The sequence below is a fragment of the Eutrigla gurnardus genome (genome assembly GCF_963514095.1).
Source record: "Eutrigla gurnardus genome assembly, chromosome: 18".
Taxonomy (NCBI): Eukaryota; Metazoa; Chordata; class Actinopteri; order Perciformes; family Triglidae; genus Eutrigla; species Eutrigla gurnardus.
The window spans coordinates 14,671,304-14,689,512 of NC_139929.1; the positions used below are offsets into that span (position 1 = coordinate 14,671,304).

Here is an 18,209-nt window from a genome sequence, read left to right on the forward strand (position 1 = left end):
TTTTCAGAAATCAGAATGGGGGGGGGGGGGGGGGGGGGGGGGGCTACTGTTTGCTGTCACTTCAGTCCAGTGGAGTACTGGCCATCTGGGACTAACAGAAATTCCCCATCCAAAAAATGCATAAAGTGTTTACCTGGGCTCACTGGCCTGTCCCAACCAAGAGTAGCTGAGTCCATTGTTACTGTAAAAAAAAAAAAAAAATGTTTGTGATGGATGGAGCCGTGCGAACTGGACTTGCCACAAAAGCCTCAAAAGGAGACCAGAATCCCCATGGCTGAATATAATGTATATTATAGGAGTTAAAGTGGCCAATTTAGCCTCAGAATAGTCTGGTAATATTCTTGAATATGATGTTTATGACGTCAATACCTTGAATATGAGTGCAATCCACTCACACATTTGACCTGGTCGTCAGGCAACGCCTGCACCAATACCCTTTAATATTTGACAGGGAAATTGCAGTGCTTTGCTTTCGGGTTCAGGAGCAGTGATCTAAATCCATTGCTGAATAAATGCCGGGGTCCACCCCTGTTCCACATGTTGTCTCCAAGTGTGTTTATCCACTCAGTTGCCATAGTGAGGCGTCGTGGGCTTTGTCTTGCTGTTAAAGGCCGTCGACAGTATTGTGCAGCTAACAGTATAGTGCAGTTGCCATAGTGAGTTGTGCCAGGTCTCATTCTGTGATGTACATGCTTTTTGACAGTGCTGTTATCCTGGGGTGTGACATCTTTGAATCACCAGTAACAGATGTATTTGTGTGTGAAGAGTGCCTCAGGCCTTTGACTCCACTCTACCTTGTTCCTTTTGACCCTCTCTTTTTGTATTTCTGTGATGCAGCTGATTATTCCTGGTTTAAAAACAGCACACTGCCTGTGGGGCTCCCTATCTCCTCCCTACGTGCCTCTCGCGCTCGCTCTCCCTCACTTCCATTCATCTCCTCTCCTCGTCTCCTCTCTCCTGCAAACTGAAGGCAACCTCGGTGCCAATTTCATGGCAGGGTAGTGAGCAGCACAGCAGAAATTATCCACTGCAAAATTGATCTAAACAATCGCAAAGTGGAACGGCAAGGAAAAGCAGCAGAATGAAATTGGTTGAGTCTGTTACCTTTTAGAACTTGCTTTATCACCGAGGAGGAATTGGGGTGCATTGCTTACAGGGAATGCCAATAGTCCAGCTCGTGGTATGGATGTTTTCATGGTGCTATGTGTTCTGAGCGGTAGCACAGTAGCTTTAACCTACTATCTTCTACATCTTCATTTACTATCCCCTATAAGTGATATTTACAGCAAAGGTAGGTAGAAATGATGATCTCACAGCATGATGTGTTTCTGAAGCTGTCTATATGGTATATACATCATTCTGTTAATGACCTGTTTGCACCCCAGCAAAGGTCTAATGCTAGTAATACATGTATGAGTGAAGGTTTGATTAATGACTCACAAGAGGAGAAGTGAACACGGGCCATTATTATTCACAACAGCATCATTATTCACTTTTTCTGAACTCGGCATCCTTAATTGTTGCTTTGAGCAGGTTTTAACATTTGATTTATAAAAAGGATCCGAGGGCTGAAAACAAAGAAAAGAGGACACTTATCATTTTTTCCTCAGAATGAAGGATTCAGTATTAGAGAAATTGTTAACCATTGAAACTATTCCTAAAGAGTAATAAAAATATTAAATTTGCTGTAATCAATATGTCTATATTAACAATGGATCCATGACTAATTGGATATCAAAGATGCCGCTGGTAGAGATGAACTCATGGATAAAAATCACTTGACGCTGCAAGTCCCCTTTTAACATCTTTCAGCTTGTTTTTTTTTTTTATGTTCAGGCCTGCAACTTTGCCCTCTCACTTATATCAACAGTGATGTTTTCAGCTGCAGCTGTTTTCAGATAAAAAACCCTAAAAACCTAGCACCTATTAGATGAACATATGGAGAGGGTAACGAGACCAACATTAGAGCTAAAAGGAGAGTGAATATTAAACTTATATTTGCCAGGTGTCCAAAACATGACTCCAAATGTGTGTATCTACCTCATGGGTATAAGCAATTGTTTGCTCACACATTTGCCATATCATCTGAAGAGAAGATGGTATGTCAGCTTGCTTCTGCTTGTAGGTTGATGAAAAGGTTTGTTTCATTCAGTGACTTTAAAAAATATGTAATTCAACTAGCAAAAATGGGAATAATAAAAATTATATTAACTATAGAATAAGGTTTGCTTTGATGCTGTCACACAGAATCCCAACAGTCCAGTACACATGGTTTTAAAAGTCAATATAACATACTTTTTTTATTAGGTTGAACTTTATTTGAAGTTCTCTGTAGTTTGTAGAGTTAAAGTTGAGTGTTTCACCCTACATTAGACTTTACTTTCTTTTCTTTCTCTATACTTCTTTTTTCCCCTCAACTGCCCACACTCACCCCCCCTAACTTTTCCCTCCCTTGCCCTCCTTCCCATTCCTCATCAGCGGAGGTGTCAGGACTCTACCGCCGCAGTGCCATCTGGGCCGAGGCTGATAAAAGCTCATGTGCCGGGCTGGCGATGCCTGCAGGTCTGCCAAAAGCCAGCGAAGCCTGACTTTCAGAGGCGATGGGAGAGATTTGTGGCAGCCAAGGAAGGAATGGCATGCCGTTAATGTGCTGATCCAGCCTCTCTCCCTTCTGCAACACCTCTGTCTGTCAGTCAGTCAGTCAGTCAGTCGGGCTCTTGCGTGGTCATGCACTGGCCTGAATCCCCACTGAGAAAAGCATCTTTCTCGCAAAGGGGAGCCAACACAACACAGGATGACTTTGTGACCTGTGATCTCTCTCATAGCATTTGTTTCTTGTCTCACATTGAGAAACCCGCCATGACCTATTTAGCAGTTTTTAGAATGCTGTCCGGACATAATTGGATGGATCAAATGGTCAGGGAGGGTAAAGAACATTCCCCCTTTGATCTGATACAATTGGTCTAATACAACACCTAATTCAAGAACCTCTAGCTTGTATTGTTGCTACTTCCAGGTTGGGAGCAACCAACTTTCAATGAAGGCTTCCATAAAAGCAACGGAGAAAATATAAGATTGTGGTAAATATCTAGTTTTGATACCTTTCCGATATCTTGACCCAAAACATGCCCAAGCTACCTTTGAGTCCTTGAGGTAGTGGACCTTCTATACCTGGTTCTACATTAGTATCCTTCATTACTGACTGGTACAGCCCCCAGGATCTTAGGAACCCTCTAAAGCTGGGCAGGGAGACGTGATGCTGCCGCACCTCTTTCAGGAATTAGGAAAACCTCAAGGTCAGTGAGTTAGTGATGGTCTTGCAGGATGGCCTCAGTCGTGGCTGCTGCTGTTACATACTCCAGATGCAAAACTGTCGAAAAGGATGGATGATGATCACTGTGACGACGTGGCTGCCATCACTCCTGTGGTTCAATGCATATAACATTCGATAGACACCCCTTGATTTCCCTTTTGGGCACCAATTCCCATATGTGTATAATGGTATATAAAGAAAAAAATGTCTCCAGGAAGGCCCCTGTAGTGACCAAGCAGAAGGCCTTATAGCCTCCTTCTATGTGGAGACAGTGTGGCTCTCTGCTGTGTCTCTAGGCCTTTTGATCGGCTCACTTCTATTGAGGTTTTAGACATACAACTGCATCCCAGTATACCACCCCAGAAGCACAGCAGGGTTGTTTCCCAGAGGGTGAGCTATCAGCATCTAGGCCTCCAAAGGCATTTTTATGATGTACTGAGACACTAGTCTATAGATCCCTCTCACCACATACTATATGTCAACGGCTCATTGCAGCAAAGACACCACAAAGACACACAGGGAGCATCTTTTGAACTTGTTTTCAGAGGAAATATGGATTAAAGCGTCCTTCACCCTTTTCTGGTTTTGAACCACTGGCCCTTCCATTGTGTGGCTGAATGTAAAGATGTGAACTGTTTGAGTGAGGAGGTGCCAGCCAGCGTTGTGTGAACAGATGATGAACTCGACGATGATCAGAGTGACCAACAGCCGATGCCTTTGCCAATGTCAAGACGATAGGTTTTGCATTGCTGCTGCTTGTACGCGTGTGGCGTCCACACAGGCAGCATCGCTGCTACTGCCAGCCCTCAACAGTGTACATACCGGTACTGTAATGTAATAATTCCCCTTTATGGCTGTGATGAAAACTTGTAAATTATTAAGCAACAATAACTATGTGTGCTGGACTCACATCAATTACTCAATTTAGATTTGCAATAAGGGGCAAGCTACTCCAAAAATACATGTAGGTCTGTACCTCATTTTCATTTTATTTGTAGCCAATAAACACACCTAATTTAAAAAATGTATTTTCTTTCTGAAGATATGTTTTCTTACATTGCCAATAATTGGTAGAATCATGTTTTGAGTGGTGTATCACTTTTAATTTTGTAATACTGTGATATAACGCTGTCACCACAAATTCCCCCAAAACTACTGTGATACAAATTTGAAGTCATAGCAACCGTCATAGCAACCGTCATAGCAACTGTTTGAAGATTCAACCCTTAATTTTTGACGTTCAAATTATTATAAATTATTATAAAAAATATTTGTAGCCATTAAACACACCTTTTTGTAAACTGTGATGAAAACTTTTAAATGATTAAGCAAAATTAATTATGTGGAAAATATGTGTGCTGGACTGCTGAATTAATCAATTTCAATCCATATCAATCCATATTTTCTGAAATTTAGCCTTTAAAAAACAACATTTTCACTGCGGTCAAAAATAAAATGTAATCGGGTGTTGGCAATCTCACAGGGTGGCGATCTGACTCTGGGGAAGATCGCACGACTCCAGTGTAGTTTATGGTGGAGGGTCTCTTCCCTCCTTCACTCCTTGGATCCAGCTAATCCTGGCTGGTGGGGTGTGATAGGAGCTTCTGAAGGGGACGCTCACTCCTACTCAGAAACTGTGGTGCTGGAAATAACCCAAAGTTATCTGTCAGAATAACCTTTTTACCTTGTTCTCCTCTTATTTTTCATTTCACTGAGCAACGACTCCTGCTTGTCTAATCAAGTTAGAGACAGTCGGTCTGTTTTTCCATCACTGTTAATTTTTGCATTGTAATGGCCCACTGAGCCTCCAACATGGCAATGACAATGCATCCCTCTTCTCACATTTCAGTTGAATTTTGAAAAAGTCCTGAAGGTATCAGTAGTTTGATTTTCTAAAATAAGGGTTTCTAACAGCTACGTCTGTATTATTTCTTGAGCTAACGTCTTTGAAATTCCATATGTGATGAGTCTGTTTTCTAAGCTAAGTAAGGCCAACATGTGTGTGTGATTGTTCGACAGGACTGGACCTGAGGCATGCCCAGGTGGTGGCGTTATCCACGGGGACCAAGTGTATCAACGGGGAGTATCTGAGTGACCAGGGACAAGTGGTCAATGACTGTCACGCTGAAGTCACGGCCCGCAGAGCGCTGCTACGGTTCCTCTACTCTCAACTTGAACTCTACTTAAGGTAACACATCTGTACGCTCACATTTCCTGCAGCTTTGAAACCCCTGTGCCATTTACATTCTTAATCTCCTGACATAGCCTGATAATGCTCGCTAGTTGAATGGTGGTCTGGAAGGCTTATTATTGAAAAATCAATCGCCTTCATCTCATGCTTCTCTGCTGACCATTTATGTGACTCGATATTAGCCAAAAATGGAAAGTTATGAAAGGATTCCAGTGAATGACAGTCGGGGAGCGGCCTTCTGTGTGTTTGTCTCTATGAGTCAGGGATTTTTATTATATGTGGCTTTTCAGCTGCTAAAAGATCTTTCAGAATCATGTTGGTTCTGATCAACTTAAGCAGTGGTGGGAGAAGTTTTCAGATCCTTTACTTCAGTAAAAGTAGCAATACAACTGTGTTTAAATACTCCCTTAGTAGCACAGAAATATTACTTTTAGCAAAGGTGAAACTTTGGAAAGAAGAATTAACAGATTATTCCTCCTTTAGAGATCATTCTTAATCATTTTAATCCAAAACACACCCCTGCTCACTTCAATACATTCAGGGGGTTTTCTCCTTTCTGCAGTAGCTTTAAGTCCAACTGAAATTAAATATAATTTATTGGTCTACTACAGCATTCATACTGTATCTGCTCTGTAAGTCACTTTTCCACCTTTGAGTAACCTTTATTATTAGTTTAAGTAATAAAAAAACTATTAACTGCACATTTAAAAACACTTCTTTGACCCGAAGAACAGACGGCTAAATGTGACTCTGACGTGAACTAATTTTACTTGTTTGATTAATAAGCTCCTCACCGTGGACGTAACCGGGATCAGCTTTGACTCAAATCTTGCTTTTATAGCTTGTAAAACGAAATGTAACAAATAAATACATAAATATAAATGAAGTGAGTTGTGAATATTTTGTTTGCTGTGACCTCCCGCTGCAGCGCCAAAGATTGCTCTCTCTTCAATAATAAGCTCCATGGTAACGGCACTGCTTCGTTCACCAGAGACTTTCCAATAATCAACGAGCCATATGGGTGCTGTTCTCTCCAGCTAACGAAGCATACTATCACACACTCAACTGGTTCGGCTCAGGGTCCCACTGGCCTATTTGTTTTCAGCACTTTTTTTTAAATGTACCTTCTTTGTGTGCCTTTGCAACCTAGACACCGTGCTCCGGTGCGCAGAAGCTCACTCATTTTTTTTTACCAGTATCGAGGGACAACCTTGATGAGGTTTGACTCCTCGCTGCCTCCAGTGCATGAGCATATATTATGTTTTTGAGCTCCCCCGAGGAACTGGGTGGCAAGGCTGATTCATCAGATTAGTGGCTAGAAGTCGAGATCGTTGAATGTCATATTTGCATACACGGCACTGACTTTTTGTCTTGGCACAATGCTGGATGGCAGGTACGGAGACTTTGCTGCTGAGTAAAACGGCTAATGGGGAAGATAACTCATAATGAAATGACCAAACAAAATGCCAGAATTGCCATATTTACACTCGGCAAAAGGACATCGGAGACAAAGGAGAGGTTATATAAAGACGGCGGCCGTGCTTTGCATTGTGATGCGTAGTTTAATATAAACTATGTACGTACATACGTGTGTGTGAGTGATTAAAGCCTAATTCCTACTCGCAGCAGAAACCATGACCCAGATTTAAAGTCGGCCATGATGCAAGTATTCTTAGTATTCTTATTGTTATACTTGCATGAAAAGAGTAGTACTGCAGGTTAAAGTCACTCTCCCCGTTTCCCCTGAGACGTTCAGGCGGCCTGAGTAATGTCCAGGAGTCTCGTCTGACAGCAGGAGAATGGACTGTGGTCAAAGAGAGGGCCGGTGTCCATCTTTCTCCGTCCTTGCCTCACTTCATCATTGGAAACAAAAAGTGGAAATCTATTTCCTATGCTGTGATGAATGGTGCTCCCTCTCTCATCAGTCTCCCTCGTACTTGTTGTGTTTTTTTGTGGGCTTTTTTTCCCCCCCCCTCTCAAAGTAAAAGGCCAGAGGACTGGGAGGAGTCGATATTCGTGCGGCACAAGGAGTGCGGCTACAGGTTGAGAGACAACATCCATTTCCACATGTACATCAGCACGTCGCCATGCGGGGACGGGAGGCTCAACTCGCCCTATGAAATCACCACCGACCGTAAGACGCCAGGCCTTTACGTTTCTATTGTCCTGCATGTGTTGTCATGCCACAGAGAGATCAAAGTCAAGTTGAATCTGCACGCATTTCCATGTAACGTAATCACTGCCATTTTCTCTAACATCACTCATCAGTCAGTCACTCCGCTTTATAGAGAGATCATTTTCTCTGGCAGACGATGTGCTCTGCCTCTTTCCCCCTCCAGACACTGTGAAGAGGCTGGCATCCTTTTCATGTCACATCCCGTCTTTGGCCTCTTTCAGCCACGCTGCGCTGACTAGATGACATTTTACTGCTTACCCACTGAAAATAAATTGTATATTCATTTAAGACGGTTAGCCCAGCATTTCTTTATGGTGGCCAGCGAGTCCAGAAATCTTATCTGTACAGCAGTTTCACATCAGTAGAATGTATATATACCTCCCCTCCCCTCCACCACTTTCATCACGGACTGAAGCTGGCATCCAGCTCTGTGAACATACACTAGTGCAGTGCATGGTGGGATTTCCATGAAACCAGTAAGGATGGGAATGCTGATGCTGTCATTGGAGAAGCCTTTGAACTGAACGTTTGTGGTCATTAAACCTCTTAAATGTTCTGCAGTGCGCGAGATTAGAAAATGACTTAGCACCTTTTCCTGACTGTTCTTAAACATTTCTGAGCTGGAAGTCGGGGCTTAATTCTTAGCTGCTGTCACCGAAGCAACATCCATGGAAGAAGAGAGAAGGAAGGAGGGTTTAAGCCGAAAGAAATAAGAGGTTATTAAAACAAAAACAGTGATTATTTATGTGCATTCTCTCATCCTGTTAGGGAGACATCCATATTACACATGAAACCACATGAAAGTGATTGAAACAGACCTCTGACAGGGTTTCATTGTCTGTTATTCAAACAATAATACATCATACCACGCCTGATATAAACGCTCATCACCGAAGCTGCTTTCTCCGGGGAAATGGTTCCTTCCAAACTGCAGGCTGCTCCGCATATCCAGCAACAATCCAGTCCAATGCTTATTTCATTAACAATTAGGGAGTCACCAGTCCCAAGATAATACATTTAATTCCCTAAATGAAGCTGTTAACCTCATTTAAACTTTTGCTTTGAAAGGAATTGCAATGTTCGTCCTTTCGCTGGAAACTGTACCCGTCATCCTATTATAATATGCAGTAGTAGGGTTTAATTGTTTATCGGCTTACTATAATATTGGATAAGCATTTATTTTTTTAATGACATGCAGCCAGTTATGCATGAACAATTATTGGCAAGGAACATCCTAATTACACAGAGAATTTAACACTTGAGAGCTAATTTGTACTTTATTATGGATTATTTTCGAAAATATAATCGACAAATGTTGATTATTTCCAGCCTAGTTTACCTGGTGTATGTGTGACCTGCTGCATTTGGAGTAAATTCAATCAGAAGTCTCCAAAATGAATCTTGGCTGCTCACTGATGTGATTAGATCTGAAACTGCTTTGTGTTATTTAGAAATAACAGACTTCATTAATAGCTAATTAAATTGGGTATCCAGCAAAGCCGCGTAATAAGAAATGACATAATGTAGACTGATGGAGCTCAGGCTGAGCTTGTGTGTGTGTGTGTGTGTGTGTGTGTGTGTGCGTTGGCAGTACACAGCAGCAGACACCTCATGAGAAAGCACCGCAGCCACCTAAGGACCAAAATCGAGTCTGGCGAGGGGACGGTGCCGGTGCGGTGTCGGGGGCCGGTCCAGACGTGGGACGGCGTCTTGCAGGGCGAGCAGCTCATCACCATGTCCTGCACCGACAAGATCACCAGGTCAGTGCTATCACATGTTTAAACACCTTCTTACTGTCTGGGTTTAAGGTTGTGTTTTTATTTGGCACTTCCTGTTCAAAATCATCCTGAATATGTGAAAGAGCCTGCATCTGTTGGCAAGTTTACTGGAGACCTAATCCTTTTTTTTTTTTGTTCTCATATAAAATAGTGTCCTTGCTGCTGAGATTACCTTGTTGTGATATTGGACCATGTAAAAGATGCCCTGTATTGACTATTTTAACCCAGACGTTTGTGTTTGTGTTCAATATTTTTCTCTTAATGCATAGAAGACTTTCAGAAGATGAGGTGCCAAAGCCTTTAAATACATTTTCCTCATTTCAACATCGAACTTATTTGTGCAGGGTGTTGCTTTGACTGTACCATAAAAGGCAAAAGATACCCGAACAAACCATGTGACCAACGCAACCTTTCACCCTGGAGGTTTCTGGCCGATGTAGGGAAAGACAAGCAAAGGATTCAGGTGTTAACTTTTAGAGGAGATTAGCTTCTTTATGAGAAAGAGTGATCCCTGTTTAAATAAAGCATTTTAAAATGTGCTTTATGAGTAAGGTAGACCTTTGTCTGATATTTACCGTAGCACATCTGTATGTACGTCCATGTTTGTGTTGCCATGAGCCCTGCTGTACATGGAATCCATTCTAGTCTGGGTGGTGACTATTGATTTCCAATATTTAACTGGAACAGTTAATCCCATCCTGATGAATTTGTGTATTAAACACGTCATTGTTTTTTCATCTCCAGATCTGTAGCCCCCCCCCGACCACACATATTAGTCATACAACCTTTTCCCCATCGTGGGCTGCTGATTTATTATTCCAGACTTTACAGGTACCTGCCAGAATATCAGGGCACCGTTTCTATACTAGAACTTGACAAAACATGTGCTTTAGGCTACCGAGCAGAGCCAAGCTGATTTTTGAAATAATTTCCTTTTCCAAACGCAAGAGAGAGAGAGAGAGAGAGAACAAAAACAGTGGAGCCTGTGTATGGTGTTTGTTAATGTAACGTCCGCATGTTGGCAACCCGACACAGGACAGACGGCGATGCTAATCAGGACAGCTTTGCTCTCCCGCCTCCGTTTTCACACAGTTGTGGTGTGGGAGGAGCGACGGCATCGATGTGCACACACTTCACGGCCGTCTTTACACACACAATGATATTCCCTTACTGAATCATTGCTATCTAACTGCACGGTCTAAATTTGAAATGGCGAGGCACACGTTTAGAGGTGATAACTGAAGATTGTGTTTCTATGAGTTGATTATTTTTTGTAATTATTTTAGGAGTTTACTGTGTTAAAGGTGAAACTTTATTTTATTAAAACACGGTGAAGCATGATAAGTGAGAAGTTAAAATTTCAGTGAGATGTATTCGGACCAAAGCGAATAAAAAAAAATACTTGTGATCGATTTTTAATATAGTTTTTCTGCCGGGACTGAGCCTCAACAGGAACTGAACCCATGAATTTAGCTTAGTGAGCGCGGCGCTGTGCCAACTGAGCCATGCAGGACTACAGCTGAGCCACCGTTGTATGTGTGAAAGGACTGGCATAAACACACACACAGAGGGAGGGAGAGAGAGACTCAGAGAGACAGAGAGAGAGAGGTGGACCCTTCTCCTGTGGCACCGTTGTTAATTTGACCAATTTGATTCAGTTGGCCAGGGCTGAAGATGGTGTGATTAAATCTACCCAGGTCACCGACGGGGGTGAAAGCAATTACTTTACAAAAACTAGAGTGACGGGGGAGGGGGGGGAGGAAGGAACACCCTGCTCTTCTTCCCATGTACCAGCCCGGACGGCAGACGCGCTCTCTTTGCTCCACAGCCTCTCTTTCTGTTTTTTTTTTTTTATATGGCCGTAAATGATGGGTGGCCGTCGTTAAAGGGAGTGGGTCACCGAGGGCCAGTTTATCAAGGTCAGGGTGGAGGGTGGAACTGAGAGGAGCTCCGGACCGCAGACTCAACACAAGTCACATGCACACACACACAGCCGCGGTCTTAAAGTGATCCCTTGGATACTCTTCTCGTCCTCTGTCACACTCATTTTGCAACCTCCCATTACCTTTTTATTTCCACCCTTCCTCCAGTTCCTGCACATAATTATAGTTAGTTCAGCCTTGACCACGAGGGATTTTTAGGATCTTTGCTCCCATCATAAACATTTTTGATAATGGGCAATGCCTCACCCCGTCGTTGCTCCACCTGATGATCATCATTGCGTTTTCTGAAGACAGGCCCGATCAAGCTCCTTTGCTAATATTTGATTTGAAGTCGACAGCTGGATTTAATTGAGGGGCCTAAATGGCTTTCATATAACGATGATGTTCTCCATTCCACTGCAGTTTTATGCAGATGAACACATTACTTTAATGGTCGGCGTTTACCGGGGGAGAGAAGAAAGGATAGATGTAGAGAGAGAGAGAGAGAGAGAGAGATAGAAGAGGTCTCTCCCCTCTCCTCTCTTTAAATTCACACACCCAAGCCAGATGGCTGTCTTTTCTTGCATGAGATTAGAAGATGTTTCTGATTCACGGTGTCGCTTTCTGGGTAAATTAATATTTCAGGCTAAACTATTTCTGTTTTTGGTGGAGCACTGGGTTTGTGTGTGAGAGTGCTGTTTGAACAAAGCTTCTCCTCTCTGTTTGGGGGAGGGGGAGGGGGGGGGGCAAATGCTGACAAATTGCAGGTAAAACGGAGGCAGGCGGCTACTGCTTGGCGAGCCTGTTTAGTGATTCCCAGAAAGCCGTTGATGTTAATTGACTGCTCGGGAAGCGAAGGAAGCCATAATGAGTGATTATTAAGTCGGCGAGAAAACAAGGAGCCGCTGTAATTGCATCCGTGATAAAGAGACATTGACTAACAAAAAGAACAATGATCTAAAAATTAGTGGCATAATGTCGAGCCTTTGATTACCAAGTCCGGTGTGCCGGAGAGTACGCAGCTCAGGCACACAGCAGGCCTTCTCCGTCTCTATGAAGGGCAGGAATGATAATAAACACGGTAATTATCATTTTCCATCCATAAATTAGCATCTGCTGGTTAAATAGTGCGGAGGGGGGTTTCGACAGTAGGTGGCACATGACCAGCTGGCTACGGTATCAGGCGTCGGTGTGGCGAGCAGGATTAGTCCCGCAGTGATTTTGTGTCACCTGAGGATCTCCCTCAACAAATCCTGAGGTGATCACCCCCCCTCGCTTGGAGCAATCGACGGAAACTTGCCGACAGCGGCATGCAGTGCATTAACCCCGATGGCACTGATGAATGCTCACATGCTAATGTGCTGTTCCATGTAGTGAATGCTGATGGACCGGTCTTTGGCTGGTGTAGGTGGTGGCGATGATGGTTTGTGCCTCTGAACCCGGGAAAGTGGGAGAAGAGTGTGTGTGTGTGTGTGTGTGTGTGTGTGTGTGTGTGTGTGTGTGTGTGTGTGTATCTGTTTGTGTGTTGTGAGTCCAGTAGCTGTTATTCATCACGTCCCACATCAAGATAATGATCAAATTGTCTCTGCCTGTCATTAAAGCTCTCACATGTCTCTCTCTCCTTTACCCTTCCTCTCTCTACCTGTCTCTCCTCCTCTCCTGCCCTGATTCCACCGCTCTCCCCACATATTCTCCCTTCTCCCCCCAACTGTTGCCTTCCATCCGTCTCTCCTTCATCCACACCCTCCTTCTTCACCTTTTCCTTCCTCGTCTACTTTTCAAACCGTCCGTACTTCCTCTTCCCATCAGATGGAACATCCTGGGCCTGCAGGGGGCGCTGCTGAGCCACTTTGTGGAGCCGGTGTACCTGCATAGCTTGACCGTGGGCAGCTTGCGACACACAGGCCATCTGGGCAGAGTCCTGAACCAGCGGCAGGAGCGCCTGGGCCCGCTGCCCGCCACGCACCGGCGTAACCAGCCCCTACTCAGCGGTACGACACCGGCAGTCACACACGTCACGGGGATTTACACATATTACATTTGGAAATCAATCGATTTTCAGAAGCCAGAGAGCAACATAATGAAACTAATTCATGAGTATTTTCAATATATCTGTTGCTGGATGTTTGGTCTATAATTTGACGTGGTCTCTAAACCATCGAGATCGTGAAATAGCGTAAATTTGCATGACAACAAAAATGTAAAAATGTGTTTACTTGACTCACTTTGATATTTTCATAAATGCAGTAGTTTTGAGATGCAATTCCATATCATTAAATCCAATGTCCGACGTCCTCATATTAAGTCAAATTAATCTTTATCCTTTCATAGTTTTTGCTACTTATGGGCAACATCGATATATAATCACTTTTTTAAGTTAATCTTAAGTTGCCTATTTATACATCGAATGATGCATGGAATGATAATGTATCAGCTACATTATCATTCATGCACAGTCGTGTTTGTGTCCACCTGATGAATGTAAGTCCAATATTCCCTCCACTGTTATCTCTGTGTTGCCCTTGACCAATTTGGTAGAAAACCCTGTTTAATCTCACCAAAACAGGAATCCACTGGTTGATTGACCTGCCTGGATATTTATTCAGCTTTCAAGTAGTCGAAGAAAAAAAAATGTTCCCCTATTTTTTTTTTTGTATTTTCCAGCTAAATGTCTGTGCTTTCGAATGTCACCCCGCCTTTAAACAGAGACATACCTGTCAGTGCTCAATAAAGGCATCTCTGTGTTTTCAAATGGGGACATAATAATTTAATAAATGTGTCAGCTCCAGACCAAATGAATCACAACAGATCAGACATATAAACCCCCCCCATCACACACACATACGTATGTACCCCTGCCTCTCTACAGTTACATTGTGCCAGACAGACAGGCATTAGCTATGAAGTCGTCTGGCACGTCTGCCTCCAGGGCTCCACTGAGACCCGAGGCTTTCGTTTGTAGCCTAAGATGAATGCTGGGAGAGGATCAGAATGACACCCAACTTGTAGAAACTGCATCAGCCATCACTTCAGATCTAGGCCAGTCAGAGTGGCTGAGAGATGTAGGGCACATTTTGTTTCTAGGGATCACTGATGAGAACAAAGACTTGACAATCACATATTAGGCACCAGCATATATGTATAATAACATCTCACGATGGATACATCTGATACATTCTCCACGTCTGCCACACTGTTATCAGGCCTCAAGTATACTTCTTGAAGGGCATAGGAGCTCTTTGCGTCGCAGGGCGCTGCTCCGGGTAATTGGGTGCCATGAGGATGAATATTTTGTGAGGCCTATCCTCATCAAGATTGATAAATGTACTGAATTGTCCTCTGGTGATGATAGTTTGGGACAGATTTATCATTGAATCCTCCGACCACGGCCTTGGCGAGCATTTCTCACGATTTGTTCAATGGCTTTCTGAATGGAGTCATTTAAATTGTCCGGAATGGATTTTTAGGGTTTTAGATATTACAGGCCGCCGTTAATATTTGGAGAATTGTGCTCAGGTACGATCCATTTGTTCACCAATCATACTTACTTATAATATAATGTTATTCACTCTTACTATGATAAACCCTTGCAGTAACAAACTTGTTTTTAAAATCTGTTTTCAAGAACAATGCTGCATTGAGGGATTTCTTTTATTGTGTTGACAAATGATATACAGCTGCCCTTTACCTTCAGACATCCGACATACTCAAAACAGAGGTGGCCTCCTCCTGCAAATGTTCTGCCCTCCCCTCTGACACGCCTCACAATGATGTGTTTTCTGTGTGTCCACACATTGCAAACTTTCAGATGTTTGCACCTGCAGTAGCTCGAGTAGATACAGTCTGTTGAAGGGTAGGGGGGGGCGAAGGAGAAAGAGGAGAGGAAGGAAGATGGACAGACTGAGGAGATGGCCCTACACTAAATCAATGTAATCACAGCCCTTATCAGACAGCCATTCAATCTGAAGGGAGACAGAGGGAGAGAGAGAGACAGGCTGAGGGGAAGAGAGGGAGACAGCAAGGCAGGAGGGGAATAAAGAAAAAGAGGGCTTCAGTTGCGTTCAGATGTCCGTGTGCGTACCTGCCCCCCCTCTCATCTCCTCCCCCATCCTTTTATTGGCTCTGATGAGCTCCCCGGCTATTGTGTGTCCAGGGTTATTTAAAAGCAACACCCCTGGAGGAAATTCCCAGGGATCGCAGGGCCCGCTCTTATCACGCCCAGCCAAAGCAGCTACACCTGAACCCCGAGGGCCAAACACATCGATGGGCCGACTCGTCCTTCACTCTCATCCTGCTGTTCACTTCCACCGCAGCGTGAACAACAAAAAAACGTGGCAGGGCTTTGGGATAAGAAGAAGCCGATGCAGGAAAACATGATTAAGTGTTTTTCACCACCTGCTTTGCGGTTAATTGAGGATACATGCTCGTTAAAGCTACACCTTGCTTTGTTCCCATTTTTGAAAATTCAAGTTATAACCCCTAATTCTACTTGCTAAAAACATATGTTACTAAGTAATGCATTTCTGCCCAAGACTGAACAAAAACAGTGCAAAGTATAAAGGTAGACCTTGTGGTTTTGTACGATGGATGGTTGCATCGACAATATTATAGGATGTAATATTTGTCTACATCGCCAACACAAACATACCAGTCCAACTCTTAAAAGGACTGGGCTTGGTTGTTGAAAGTACCCGTTAGTTTTATACCATTATGTTGGAGAGCTGCACACCTGTTTTAAGGAGCATACGTATTGTATGTATGTGTGATTGATTGAAGCAGTTGTGGGTAAACTTCTATAGAAGGCAAATACAAAGATTTGAACCAGCAACATTTCAGCATATCTGCCTTCTTAATAACAGGACCTTACAAAAACATGTAAGAAGACCATCTTTACACAAACCTGTTGCTTCACGCTGCTGCTTCTCCACAGGAGCACATTTGCAAGCCCTGCAGGACTACAGACATGCAATATAGATGCAATGTGTACACATAAACACACAGGCTCTGCTGTAGTCTGGCTCTATAGAAGCCCCATATTTAGTGGTGGCAGGCATGTTTACTGTACATTTATGAATCCCATAACCAAAGGCTCTAATTCTGCCTCTTTCATGTCTGCCAAACACTTCCAAGAAGAGAAATTGATCAAGTCTTCAATGAGGGAAAAATCAAATTGGCTATTACAGAAATAGAGGAGTCAAGTCCATTGAAGGGATGAAATGAGCCATGAATGGAGCGAGAGAAAGGGGGGGAAAAGGCAGGATGGATCGCAGGCTCTTTTGTTCAAAGAGGTGCGTCTCCACAAGAGAGAAAAGATGGGTAATAAGAGACTTGGAGGATTATTACTGTGGCAGGCAATTCATTCCAGCTCTAAGGAGCTACAGAAAAGCAGAACTGAGATTGGTGAATGGAAGAGTGAAGACGGGGAAAATGAGTGCGGCAAGGAGGGAGATGATCTGCAGGCATGTATTGTGGTATTGTACATCAGGTATTGTGCTATAACAAGCTGTCTGTCAGACGGTGAGATCAGAGGCAGCTGTTGTTCAGAATCTGTCTGCTGGTGTTCTGTATCGGTACCTTTAACATTGCAAGATATAATAAATAACTGGGTTGGAAGTCGGTGGGGGGGGATGCGAGGCGGCGGCTCCTTTCTGAAGATGGTGTTGCAGATTTTGAGTGAATATAATGTTCAAGCAGCCCAGATGCTACATGTTGAGTATGTCTCTGGCACTGTTGGCATTTCCCCCATTGTCAACAACGAGTAAATATGTGACAAAACACAGCACAACATATTGTGCTGTAATTCAAAATGAACACGTCAGATATATCCTCTCCGACCTACCGCGGCAAACAGATGAGCTCCTGTCTAGAAGTCATTTAATATGATTATTTAATAGTTCCACTTTTTTGGAAATGTGCTTTTTTGCTGGCCAAGCCTTAGATGATCGGATAGATATCGCTCTCATTCTAAATATGGACCTACTGGACATACAGAAACTGGTTAGCTTAGCTTAGCTTAGCTTAGCTTTTGGCTTACGTTGGTGCGTGTTGCAACAGTGATTTATTTTTGCTTTGTCCCTGATAAAAACATCTTTATCACGCCTGGAAACTTCTGGCAAGTCAGTTCCCTCACTTCATCCCTGAGCAGTATGAGGTGCAGCAGTTCTTACCATTAAGACTCACATTTCAAGGTTTCGTTACCCAGAGTGCACTGGTAAACTGGCTTCTATGACAAACCCACAGTGCCCTGCTTTCTACCCTGAGCCTTCGTTTGTTCTCACTAGGTTTTCAGCTCTGTTTCCGGCACCGGCACCTCGGCCGACACCTGCGCTCTCGATGCAGGCAGCTAATTCTCAGTCACCTCCACTTTCCCTCTGCCTCTGTCGCACGTTCTCCGTCCTCCACTGAGCGCTTTGTGTGCTTTGCTAGCGATGCTAATTATTTCACAGAGAGAAAGAGAGACTGAGAGAGAGCAGTGTATGGGAGGGTTTCGTCTTTGTGACTGGAGATAATGTTTACGGTGTACATAGCTGGCAACACTCAGACACGTCAACTGCTGCAACTCAAGAGCAGACAAGCATCCACACAAAGGCAGGAACACGTCGCTTACATGCTCAATAGCCCTCCCGTCCAACCCCCCCACCCCCTCTCTCTCTCTGAGGCCAAATCAAAGCTGCATAACAGCCATGCAGTTTCAGGCCCAGGTTGACTTGGCTTTTTGCAGCACTGCAAAACTTTGTCAGCCATTAGCCTCAGGGAGAGTGAGGTAAGGGGGATTGAAGGTTAAGCGAAACAACAAAGTGGATTTCTCTTTACAGGAAATTGCAAATTT

General features: G+C 43.6%; 1 protein-coding gene across 2 annotated transcripts in view; it reads left to right on the plus strand.

The window, feature by feature from the left end:
• The window catches only part of adarb2 (adenosine deaminase RNA specific B2 (inactive)), a 155,125-nt gene that overhangs the window by 131,497 nt on the left and 5,419 nt on the right, over positions 1–18,209 (plus strand). For both annotated transcript variants that reach the window (XM_084033743.1, XM_084033744.1), the window contains 4 exons: positions 5,333–5,501; positions 7,487–7,638; positions 9,272–9,440; positions 13,190–13,371. In XM_084033743.1, the coding sequence (XP_083889869.1) occupies positions 5,333–5,501; positions 7,487–7,638; positions 9,272–9,440; positions 13,190–13,371 (672 nt within the window). The remainder of the gene's footprint in view (positions 1–5,332; positions 5,502–7,486; positions 7,639–9,271; positions 9,441–13,189; positions 13,372–18,209) is intronic.